Source organism: Schistocerca gregaria, chromosome X, assembly GCF_023897955.1.
Source record: "Schistocerca gregaria isolate iqSchGreg1 chromosome X, iqSchGreg1.2, whole genome shotgun sequence".
Lineage (NCBI taxonomy): Eukaryota > Metazoa > Arthropoda > Insecta > Orthoptera > Acrididae > Schistocerca > Schistocerca gregaria.
In genome coordinates this window covers 668,319,161-668,332,613 of record NC_064931.1, presented here as the reverse complement: position 1 = coordinate 668,332,613, position 13,453 = coordinate 668,319,161, and the positions used below count along the sequence as shown (strand labels likewise).

At 37.8% G+C, this 13,453-nt stretch overlaps 1 protein-coding gene across 2 annotated transcripts in view; it reads right to left on the bottom strand.

Annotated features, from left to right (window-relative positions):
• Positions 1-13,453, bottom strand: part of LOC126298375 (lipoma-preferred partner homolog) — an 81,561-nt gene that overhangs the window by 16,556 nt on the left and 51,552 nt on the right. For both annotated transcript variants that reach the window (XM_049989682.1, XM_049989681.1), the window contains exons 6-8: positions 10,749-10,974; positions 9,047-9,216; positions 1,654-1,832 (exon numbers count right to left, since the gene is read on the bottom strand). In XM_049989682.1, the coding sequence (XP_049845639.1) occupies positions 1,654-1,832; positions 9,047-9,216; positions 10,749-10,974 (575 nt within the window). The remainder of the gene's footprint in view (positions 1-1,653; positions 1,833-9,046; positions 9,217-10,748; positions 10,975-13,453) is intronic.

Below are 13,453 nucleotides of genomic sequence, written 5' to 3'. Positions count from 1 at the left end.
GGCATCAGTGGCACAGCTTCAGATAAGTGTAGCACATAGTCATTAAGGAACTGTTGACAGAAACTTTCAGGTAACTTTATGAAATGGAACTTCTTCATCCTAGCCTTATCCTGTATCTTCACAGTGAGTGTCTGTTAATCTGGACTTGACAATGTTAGTAGCAGATGGTAGCCTTCCATTTGTCACCCCTTTTCCCCCTCCAGGGACTGAATTGGTGTACCCAATCTGTTTGCGTCTAGTGTTGTTCCATGTGAAGATGTGAGAACATTTTTTGTGTGTTTGTGTATCATAACTGTGGGACAAGAATACCAGCTGGATATTCATGTAGTCAGATGTTGGAAACCACGTATAATCCACATCAAGACTGGCTCATTGTTAATCCACTGGCCAGATTTGATTTGGGACTGAAGTGCCTCCCTAAATCCCACAAGCAGCATTCCTAAAGCATGCAGTTATCTGGGTGGGTAATTGCATAAAAGGAATGTGTGGCCCAAGCAGCATCCTATAAATAACACCTGACCAAATATTGAGAGTGCCTTCAAAGGAGCCACACAGCAAGTGACTTAAGTGGTGCATTTGAGACTGTGAGAGAAGTCTTTGTATCAACATAGTCCGAAACACTGCTCCATGGCTAACATAGGGTGGCTAACTCCATTATGACTTGTATGCAGTATACCTGTTTTATGCAAATATCTATGAACTACAGTAAATGCAAAAATAGAAATCAAGTTGGAAACTAACATTTCAACAATGTGCAGCTCATGCATTGTGCATTAGTTCACCATTATATAGGGATGTTAGTTAAGGTCGCAGGTCAGATGTGTGTTGGAAGCAGTATGGGCAGCCTAAGTCTCAGACAACCTATTGTGAACACAGGCACTTAATACAAAAACTACCTGTATATTCCTTTCTGCAGCCTGCTTCCTACCATGTCATGAGAACTTTCTTGAAGTCTATGGTTACTAATTTCTAAGCAGTTTCAGGATGTTAACCCCTGTGTAATGCACGAAAAGGAGTAGTTTCTGCTAGGTTGTGTTGTACGGCAACATGTCAGGTTGAAGTTTCCTCAGTGCCAATTTTTGCTGCCTTTTTGAAACCAGACTCCATTTTACCATCAGATAATATATTTTAAACTGTAATACATTTTAAGCCACCATCATTCAGAGCAAGCTGCACTGTCAAAAACTACATTAGGCACTATATTATACATTTGTTTCCCTATTTATAGTAAGTAAACATGTAGCAACAGAGCACTCTGAACTTTAAATATATTTGTTATTAAGGAATATAGCACATACGTTTCATGTCTGAATACACTCAAGCGACAATGTAAGTGAATGAAAGTCTTGTATGGTATGTAAATTCATATACACATGCAAGGCTGAAGGTGGACAGATCCAAAAGTGTGCTCTCCACAGCATGAATGGCTAACATGCTGAAATATTCTGGCACATAAAAATAGGATGTTCAGCAGAAAAACAAGTATTTTTGATGCCTCACTAAGGCAGTTTCAACAATTAACTTCCTTATGCCTTTACGCAGCAATACAAATGGCTTGGACAAAATGTATCAAAGACCAATCACTCAAGTGAATGGTAGAATTCTTCTAATGTCACTTTATGATTATGAGTGACAACAAATAATATTACTTACCTATGAAAATCTTCAATGCAGTGTATCTGGTTTGTTGCATCAACTGTGAAAGGGATACCATCTAGACTTTTTCCACATACTATGCAAGTGAAGCATTGTGGATGGTATGGCTTTCCTGTTGCTCTTAATATACGGTCCAAAATAGGTTTCATGCAAACAGAACATTTTTCGAGTGTGTTCTGAAATATAAAAAGGTCTAGTTTTTAAAGACATTCAAAATGCAAAGAAGTATAAGATAATGAGGGGAAATTAGCCATCAGCACAACAAATGCAAAATACGGACCACCACCACCACCACCACCACCACCACCACCACCACCACCAACAACAACAACAACACCAACACATCTTGACACTTATCACCCTGTCTTTCCAACAGTGTTCTATGTATGATTACTTCTGCTGACTACTCAGCCCTAAATGTTATGGACACTTGTGTGCTGCGGACATCTTAATATGCAGCCACTGAAGTTGGTAACAAAGCTGTCCTAATAGGAAATGGAAGTATTCCTCTATTAGTAGGTATGAACAACTAGCAATACATGTTCACTTCATAGAATACTTCATATAACGACTACCAGTCACTTTTCAGTGAAAAACACGGCAGGGATCTACATCACACAAGCCACTGTGTGGTGTATAGTGGATGTTACTTTTGGTACCACTGTTGCTTTCACTACTGTCCTGTTTAATTCCCAAATGGTGAGCGGGAAGAATGATTGCTGGTAAGCCTCTGTGTGAGCTCTTATCTTTCTTTTGTTACCAACACAGTCTTTCCATAAAATACATGAAGTAACAAATAATACAATGGTTCTAGGAACGTATGCTCCCACAATTTTGACAGTAAACCACATTATAATGCATATGCTCTCTTGTGGCATCTGAAATTGGAGGTTGGTGAATATCTCTTTGATGCCTTCGTGCTTACTGAACAAGTGTTTGATGAAATGGCTGCTCTCTTCCTTGGATTTTCTTTATTTTCCCCATCAATACCATCTGGTAACAGTCTCAGTACTGAAGTACTGGTTGAATGATGATTTTTTTAAGCTACTTCCTTTCTGGGTGGACTACACTTCGTGAGGTCCTTCCTATTAAACCCAGTCCAGTATCAGCCTATCATACAACTAGTTTTATGTGATCATTGCACTTTGAATCAATCCATATGCATATTCTGGTGACTACTTCTAGAAACCATTTGTAAATTGTGTAATCATGCAATAACATGCCTTTTCCGTGCATTTATGTGCAATACATTACAACAGTTTATGTTGTGGGTCAACTGCCAATCGCTGCACAAAGTGGTCAACTCTGCAGATCTTCCTGCAGTTCTCTACAATTCTCTAGCAATGCAGCTCCTCTACTACAGCATGATTTAAGAACAGCCCCATCGAGCTTCTGACGTTATAAATGACCTAATAGTTAAATATTGTCAATAGCAACGATCCTGTAACACTTCCTTTGGGTACGTCCAAAGTTACTGATTTCTCTCTGTTAAAAATGACATTCATTTGCAAGGAACTCTTCAATCCCATAAGAAAGCTGATATTATTTTCCATATGCACATTTTCGTTCATTAGGTGACAGTGTGGTGGAACTGTAATGAATGCCTTTCAGAAATCAAGGTACCCAGCATCGTATTGGGTGCCAGTATCCACTGCTTTTATGTTGCATAAACAGCCTGCATGTATTTACTGTAATAAGGATCATGCATTTTGAATGCTTTGTTCTTCAAGTGACCTACAGTAGCCAACTGCCAGAAGGGGTGCAATTTCTTTCGCACACCCTATGTAGAGTCATATAGGTATCTCATCAGGCCCAGTCACCTTTCCTTTCTTGAGTTATTTTAAATGATTTTCTATCCTGCAGTCACTTCTTTTGACGTTTGTAATTTTGACATTCATACAATGACTGAAAGGAGGAACCACAGAATGATCTTCCTCAGTGAAACAGCCCTGGACAAAGAAATTTAGTATTTCTGTCATCTCTGTAATTCTCCATTTAAATGCATTGTGGTCACTGACCATTTGGAGAGATGGGTTTGATCAGTCTATTGACTGAATGTAAAAATTATTGTGTCAGATCAGTATACAGAATTTTTCTTTGAATCCACTGCACACACAGCTCTCCTAAGACTAATTTCAGTTTTGCTCACTTTTTGTTTTTGACATGTCTGTGCCTACATTTAAATATGCAGTAAAGTTCTCTCTGCTTTTAAACTCAGTTGTCAAAACCATGGCAGGTCCTTTCTATCCCTAACAACATTGCTCAGGACATACCTGTCTAAGGTGTCAAGTATAATGCATTAACTATGGCCATTTACCTATAACAATTCCTTGGCACATTTAATAAGCAGAAATAGCATCCTAAATTCTTGTTGAGACCTATTTCAGTGATGGTATAATGGCCTTATGGTTATTGATTCACTTCTCTATGTTAACTGAGTTGAAAAGATCAAGCCTCTGTGTAACCATGATATCTAAGGTTCTGTACCCACAAGTCAGCTCTACAACTCACTTTTGAATGCAATTTCTGAATAAGGTCTTTATAACAATTTCACACAGATCCCTGTCCTATTACCCACCACAAACAGTTCAGCCTTCCATTTTACAGATGGTAAGTTGAAATATCACCCTTTTCTTTATCATGTGGTTTTACAAGCACACGAATGTACCTATGATCACAGAAACACCACTTCAAGGTGTAACCACACATATCTTTAGCAGTCCTAATGTGGTCCAGCCTCGACCCGGTTTGGTGTGGTGTAGTTGGAATCCCTTAACCTTCTTTGTTGGATCTTGAGCCAGGAGCACTGTTATTGGATGTTCGATCAAACATTGTTGACACTTCAAGATCACACTGAAATAACTGATACTTTCAGAATCAGCCCAGACTGATTTGCGTTGTTTCACATAAGCTGTCAGTGGATCCTGTTGAGCACCGTATGAGGGAGAGTTTTTATGGGAAGTGATCTTCTTGAAGAAGTTTATCTTAGCTATTTTCCTCCTCAGACCTTGTGGAGCAATATTAGCTAGGACAGGTAGCCACTGACAGAGTAGATCTAACACTACCAATGCTAACACACACGGCTTATTGAAGCTGCACATCAATCTTTGTCATGTGGTGCTGTTTTCTCACACAGGAGCAAAATATTCACAAGCAGAATACACAAAAATGAGAGCAGCAGAGTGTAGAGTATCACAACTCAACAGCTTCTGGCAATTGTGGAAACAGATATACTGTTGAGCCAACTTTCTTAGATAACTTGATACACTGTCTAAATGTCAAGGAGTGATCCACAGATTGCAGTATCACTATTCCATCTAATATTACATGTAGCTTCCTTAGAGCTGGCTTCTTTGTTACTTAGATGGACTGTAGTAACCTCAGTTATATTTGGGTTTGGCTGAAGTCTCCATTCATGAATGTAATCATTCAATTTCATCACATCACTTGCCAGCAAATTCTCAGAGTAAGATCTTTACTCTGGTAGATTAATTCTAGACTCTTAGACTCTCTACATACTGGATTTTAATGGAATCCATGTCTGACATGTGATGAATATACAGGTTAAAGAGAATGAGGGCTAGAACTGATCCGTGAGTTAAGTCATTATTTAGGCACTCCATCTGCTAGCTTGTCAATTCAGGAACACCCTAAGTGCCTATGAGGCAGCATGTTGTTCCAATAGAAATGCCAGCTTTTGACAGGGGACGATTTCAATACACTTTGACATCAATCCCTCCATCCACACATGGTCAAACTGCCGTAAGATCTACAAAAACGACAGCTAATTTGAGGCATAATTGAAATACAGCTTCTACTTCAGTTGTCAATATCTAGACCCAATTGGAACAGCTCCAATGTATCCTAAAGCCACCTTGTTCAAAGGGGATCGAGAAAGAAGCCTACCCATACATTGTGGCTTCTGTTCTTCCCTCTGAAATCAGAACAAATACATGCCACATATACTCTAGTACTTAGCTGCTACTTCCTGTGTGTGGTGCAACCCTGACCCATTGAAAGAGATCCTACAGTTCTCCACCTGATAGCAGAAATCATCAAATCCACAACCAAAATCGTCACAAAATTGTCTGACACCCTGGTTCAAGTCTTCCACTTAGCTGCTAACCAGAGGAACGTGATGGATTCTGGCAATGATGCTGCAAACTGATACTTTGGTTCCCATCCTGCACACAGTGTAGTTGTCTTCACCACTGCATCTAGCTGCCTGTGTGAACCAAAGTTGGCCTCAGACCCAGCCAGCAGGCGGCATTGGTGCTGACATGAGTTATGGAAGGCAGCCATATGCACTCAGTATTCTCCACAGCCACTGGCAGAGTCTTCTCTACATCCACAAGGACCCCCCCTCCCCCCTCCCCATCCCGCCCAACAAGCACTCAAGTGGATGCTGCCTTTCTGACCTGTCTGCTACTTCCCAAAAGGTTTCCATTACCCATTGAACTCTGAACAACCAACAAGCCCTCCCTCTCCACTTCTTCTGAACTTTCAGGAAGACTGACTTCTGTTCCAAAAGATGCAGCATCCTGTGCTGGCTCAGACGTACTTTCAGTAACGCGCAAGACCTCAAACCTGCTTTCAAGGTGTAAGGGACGGCCATGCGATCAGCACTCACTTTCGCTTTCACTCCAGAGATTTGTGACCTTGTCACTGTTTGTCATTCATATTAAGTAAATGCGGACCACACAGGACAAGTGAATCTAATGGTGCTGCAATGTCAGAGACCCCAGCCAAGTCTGTAGGCACCAGAAGCGCCACAGTTTGTCTCTCAGGTGCCCCAGGGTAGCAGCTTGAATGTGTCAATTGTGGCCAACATGTCTTCCAAATACTTCTGTATCTGTACTCAACAGAGCAGTCCTTACCTGTCATGAAAATACTTTCATATAGCCAAGAACGAATATAACATACACCAGAAGTTGCTTGATGCAATCTGAGAACTGCTACAAAATTGTTTCTGGCTATCAATATGCCACAAAGTCATCTCACACAAGTAAATGCTCAAGAAATATGCAAACATTTAGAACAGAGTTTCTAGAAGCATGAGATAAGACTGAACTGATGCAGTGTCCAAACAGAAACTGTGTGTGTGTGTGTGTGTGTGTGTGTGTGTGTGTGTGTGTGTGTGTGTGTGTGTTCAATGTCAAACATTACTGACTGTGTCACAGATAGAAAAGCTGCAGTGAACCACATGTGAGCAAAAAATAGAGAGATTAGTCATCAATTAATAATGTAAGGACTAGCACTAACCTAAGTATGTTGAATTTTAATTTACTCAGTGCTGTGTTTCAGGGATGATGTGGATTAATACAATGAAAATATGGTTTTTCTGTAAGCACAGTGATAATTAACAACGTGCTTCAAATCACCGTTTCAATTGTTAAACTACTGAATGTATCCCTATACATAGTGAAGTAGTTGAATTCCCTTTAATAATAACAATATTACCATAATTGTGTACCATACTTTGCACATTATTTACTCATAATTCAATAAAATCAATGTTAAGAGTAAAATGTACAGAAAATTTAGTTTTCAATGTAGACTAGTTTTCATGCAACCAGTGGTCTTTTCAAGGACTACCAGAATAGAAAAAAAAAATTCAACTTATGGTACGGTTTTCCAGAAATGGTCACAGATAGTCAAGTTTTACTGGAAGATACATCTTGTAAAGAGAAACTCTAAACGTATATTTGGTATAATATATGCAACACACATCAATACGAAAATCTTGATGAACTACTCTTGAAAATTTGACCTAGCTCTTAAAACACGTAACTGTTTTGATGTCCAACTTTCATGGAGAGGACTTCATTTCACTTTGTGTTGTGATAACTGCTGACACACGCCATAGTGTGAGCGATATTACAGACTCTTAAAATAAGTAACAGAAAGCTATTCTCATCATTAACAACATTACACAATGTGACAAAATTCTTGTTTTTCAGCATGTTCCAGTGATGTTAACAGTGTGTGATGCAGGTTGTAACAAATACTACCTTGTGTGAAAATGGTGTCTTGTATGGGAATATCATAGCCACACTTAATTCCGAACATTTTGTATAGGAACTCAGCACCATAAGGACTGGACTGTTAGCTTTTTAAGGCTTGGATATTCAGCATATGATACTACTGAAGCATATATTATACCATCGTGAATAAGACTAATGTAAGTAGAATTATTTATGACCTGCTTCAGCACTGACAGACAATTATTTTATGGTTACCATCTCAAAGCCAGTATTTATCTGCTGTGCAGCTCTTTATACCACATTTGCTTCCCTCACTAATGCCCAGTGGCACCTTATGGAAGCTAGACTGGCCTTAAAATATTTTGTCATGATTGACACCTCTAACACCTGAACATGAGTGCCCTGGAAACACACAGCTTTCAATGACTACCTGATATTTTGAACAAGAAAACTGTGCATAAATTGTGAATATACAGGGTGGTCAGAAACAGCCCGAAATGCTTTTAAGGCTGCACTGAAAGGTAACTATTAATAAAAAAATTCAATATGTTGCGCCATTTCTGAGGTAATGAGCATTGAAATTAGCCAATCATGCCACTGTATGCACAAAGTCAAGCGGCTCACCAGTGATGGTGTTGTTAAGCGTGTTCTTCATTTGATTTCCTAAAACCAAATAAGAGAGCTATACAAAACCTATACATGGGACAGTAGTATGGAATGAATCAAAACCAAAAGCTCAGCCGTCTCGTGCGCTATCATCTATGCTATGACAACAACTGACACTAAATCTGATCGGCTGCTTGAATTTGCACATACAATGGCTTGATTGGCTAATTTTGATGCTAATTAACTCAGAAACAATGCAACATATTGAATTTTTGGTTAACAATTCTCTCTCAGTACAGCCTAATCTGCAACGCCTTTACAGATTTTTCCAAATGTTTTTGGCACCCTATATACTTTAGGGCACTTAGTTAAACTTCACATTAAGTGGTCACTTTTTTGCCTTTTTCTGGAGGTAGAAACCACCAATCTGGTTGACATGATTCCTTGTATTGACAGCACCTCCAATGCACGTCAGTATCTTATTTTTGAGGATGCGATGTTGCCCAATTGGTATATACAACACCCACAAATTGTGATCAGATTTTGCCCATAATGTTCACCCATTCAGATCGCATAATGAATTAAGGCATGGTTGCTGAGCATGGTGAAATAGAGAACACTGAGTCACTTGCAATGACTCCTGACTTAATTGACAGAATTTATAAGCTGAACTGAAGGATGTTTGACTTTCATATGAACAGCACATGCCATGTGAGATGGGCTGAGAGATGTTAGTGATGAGTAAGGTCATTTCATAAATCCTGTGGCTTCAACATTGAACTAAACCTAGCCGAACTCACCAAATAATCTTCTTCGCAATATGGTTTCCCATCAAGAGCATAAAAAGGTTTTCCTTGTAACTGGATTGCACAGTGCTGACATGTGAAGCATGAAATGTGGTACACTTGGTCCATGGCTGTACATCCAGATCCTTCTCCCACCACCTTTTGTCCACAGGCTGTACACACACCTACAAAAACATTTATAACACTATAAAGAAAATTGTAAGCAACATGCAGAAGCTATAGTCAACCTTCGGCAGAAATAAAGTGAGCAGTAAGTTTTTAATTAAATTTCAACAAAAGACAGAAAATTGTAAATGCTGTGTTATTCATCTCAAAATTACAAAGACATTTGCGAAACTCAGGGTAGGAAACCCAAAGGAGTTTTTACTTACCTATTACACATCCTTTCACTTAACTGACGGTAATTGTGTGTATTTCCTAACTGGCTAATGAGCTTTTCCTGATTAAATTATTACGAGAAAATTGTTATTGCTCCCCCCTATCTATTTAAAACTTGTTGTGGACTGTTTAGCAGCTCTCTCTTGCAACAGCTGTCCTAGTCCCTACAGAAAATTTCCAGAAAATACCACCTACCACCAGTTTCTTACATGTTACAACATACTAGAAAGCTGTTATTGATAAAATAAAGTATCTTTCATTTGCTGGAAAGTACTTTTTTTTTTTTTGCCTGTAAGTGCATGCCTGCCCCCCCCCCCTCCCCCAACACACACACACACACACACCTGGGCACAATGTGGATGCATAGGAAACCTAGCAAATTTTTCATTCTATTTTTTGTGGGCCCGTCAATAACTCAACACTTCTGCTATTCAGTGAGTCATCTACTTACTCCTAAATGTTTACAAATTAACATAAAATTTATATAACTGTGGAATAAGAAAAGTTTACAAGTATCTCAAACTATTTGGCCGTTGCACTAACCACACATTTCACTGTGTCTGCATGCGCATGTGTTTGCTGTAAGAACAGTAGAAATTTGCAGTGGAATGTGAGGGAACATTGAAGCAGCCTGCTTCTCCAGGATACTTATTAAACCCACTGTCATCAACAAGAATTTTTAGTTGATCACTGATTTTAATAATAATAAAATTTAAAATAGTGATTTCATAACCACAATTACAGTACAATGACAATACCATTAATAAGGTTTCTGTATGATAATCTAATCCAAATATTGCACCACCGCTTTAGAACTCTCGATCTGAAACCTACAGCTCTTTCACACACAATTTTTTACAGATCCCGCTATTCTGAATACCTACACCATTTTTGAGTATTTGTAGCAGCTATTATCCTCACTCAAATCTCCAGGAGCAAAAGTACAGACACACTGTGTTCTGGTGTTACTAATGATTGGAGAGTTGAGGTTCAGGGTCTGGGTGAAACTAGTAAAAATACCTTACATACAGAGTTATTTGTCATTTCTGACTGCTCCATATTTTATTTGCATCTTTTTTCTGCAACTCCAATAATCTTCCATAAAAGAGGAAATCTTTATATCTGAATGTTCGGCATTACGTAATTCATTAAGTTACAATCAGCATGATAACCCCCTCTCGTGATTACCCCTTTCTGTTTACATAGTCCAATTACAGTATAGTAACTTACACTAATATAACTTTTCTCAGATCAGCATCTTAAAATACTTTGTGGCAAAGACAAAAAGTGTTTAAATAAAAAAAAGTATGTAAATTACCATATATGTCATCGGGATCTGAGGAATCGTGCATGGATTGAACTAGTAAATTAGTCAAAGCATCAACTTCTGCTTCCTTTCCTAACGAAGGTGCTGTATTTGCTTCATCTGATTTGTTTTGTGAGCCACTCATGTAAGGAGCATACAAAGAATAGTTGGAACGAGATGACATCTGGCTTGGTGGCCGCGGATTAATAGGTTCATATATAGATTCGTACGCAGAGCTCTGAAAATAATAAAAATCCTCTGTTATAAAACAAAACAAATTATTTATGGTACAAATGTTACAGTAATTAATAAAGCAAAACTAATCTTTCAAAATAATTTTAATGGGGGCAGCGAATCATATGGAACATCGTGGATAGGAAAACATGAACAAAATCTATCAAAATATTACAAATACCACTGCAATGAGCACTGTTAACACATTAAAACTTTTTGCTGGATGAGTACTTGAAACTGGGACTTAAGACTTTTGTGGGCAAGTACTTTACAAACTCACAGTTTTGATCTGTCAGGGAGCTTCAAATCAGCACACATTGCACTGCACAACAAAAATTAATTCTATGGACTGTAAACATAGTTTCTTTATGCTGATTAATAAGAATATGATTCGAACAATTTCACTCACCCTTCTGAGAGAACATTCTAAGATATACAGGGTGTCACATTTAGCTTAAGCACAATAACTTTTTTCTGTGGAAGAGAAATAAATGAAAAAAAGTATCAAGCAAATGGTGTTTAGCTATCAGGACATTTACCTGCATGATGACAGGAAAGGCCACTTTGTTCACTACACAGATTGAATAGCAATATGTCTTTTTCCAATAACATGCTATTCTTTTTTATTTTGTAATCCACTTCCTATTCTCAAGACCTGTTCAAAACTGTACTGCAGTACACCAGCCATGTAAACATGAAGTTATTGAAAATGGAACACAGAAGTGACCAACTCTCATCCACTGGCAAACAATGAAGGTATCTGGGGTAAAGCAGCTCATCCATTTACTGGAGTTGACAGTGAACTAATGGGAATATAACGCAAATGCATACTGGCCAGTCAACTGTCTTTCAGTTCCATTTGTTTACTGTTAACTCCAGCATGTGGGTGAGTTACATTAGTCCCAGGTAACTTCACTATATTCTTGTGCAGGAAAGTAAGTGAGTTTTGCATTAAATTTTCAATAATGTTACATTTCTGTGAATGATATGCTGTGTTTTTGAACATGGCTTGAGGAGTAGAAGCAGATTACAGAATAAAAAAAAAAATAGAATGTTATTTAGAAGAGACAGTGTTATTCATGTCTGTAATGAACAATGTTATAAGAATGGCAATGATATCAGTTAATGTCCACCTGGCAGCTAAAAAATATTTGCTCAATAATTTTTTTTCTCTCTTCTGAACACATTGTTACTTGAGGTCATCAAGATGATTATGACTTCCTGTGTATGGGAAGTACTACAAAAATGAAATGAGAAATTGCACAGTTGAACTAGCTTGTAGATCACGTTATACAAATTCTAGATAGAGAGAATCTGTAACGCTAATTCATTGAGGGGGGGGGGGGGGGGGGGGAGAAGTTAAAGAAGCAAAACAAAATTTTACAAGTGCTAACAAATTTTGAGATTGTAAATACTTAGAGAACATAATGCTTGTAATAAAAATAATAAACTGTAAGGGTTCCATGAATCACAGATATTAATAATTCTGCTATTAATGTTGCATTTCTGAAAAACCTTTAATGAAGTCTCTTAAAAATGTTGCAACAGTCAATGACTTATTTCATAGGTTTATCATATTATCAAATCATTTGATTAATTTTAAGGAAACAGTTCTTTGTTTCAATACTGAAATAAACAAAAAGAAACATAATATTTACAACTATAGTTTACAATAAATTATGATCTTAGAAGAACAAATCTAGAGGTAGAAAGTTTCAGACAGAAGTCAAATGATTTTACACAATAGCATGCAACATACATACATACATACATACATACATCTTTTGTCTCTAAGAAGCAAATGTGCTTATTGCACATTTATCAGCATACAGATATTCTCTGCTGACAAATTCTGTGACCCATTTATTAAACTTTCAATGCATTTCTCTGAGTAATGAATGATGGTTTTATTTTACTGCTTTATCTTTAGACATCTCTGGTAATTAAATATGATTCAAAGTCCAATGTATTTTTCCATTGAATAAGCACTAAATCAACAAACTGAAGGTCTCATGTTTAACAAAAACTTTTTTTTGTGGGCAACATTGAAAATGAGCGACCAACAATTAGTAGTTATCTACAATCATTCATTATGCTTGTGCATCATTATCATTGTCACAATCAGTCTCTGTTCACTAAGGTGAAATGCCAATTGCACTGCAGAAATAAGACTACACAACTTTGATGTTTTCTGGAACAGCAAGAGTTATTGCACTGATGCGCATGAAGACACATGCTGTTTAACTCCATGCAGTATTAACAGTGCTAAATTAACACACATTTGTCTGCTGCAGCCAGTTAAAATTAGTGCATGTGAAGACTATTACAGTGCAATGGAGTAACACCCACTTTCCTTCTTTCCTTAGGAGCTGCTACAAATGAAAGCCATTTAACATTACTGTAAGGGTGTGGAATAGAAGCCGGGCACTGAAGATGTGTGTAAAAAAACATCCGAGACAGGAAAAAAATAACTGTTACACAGT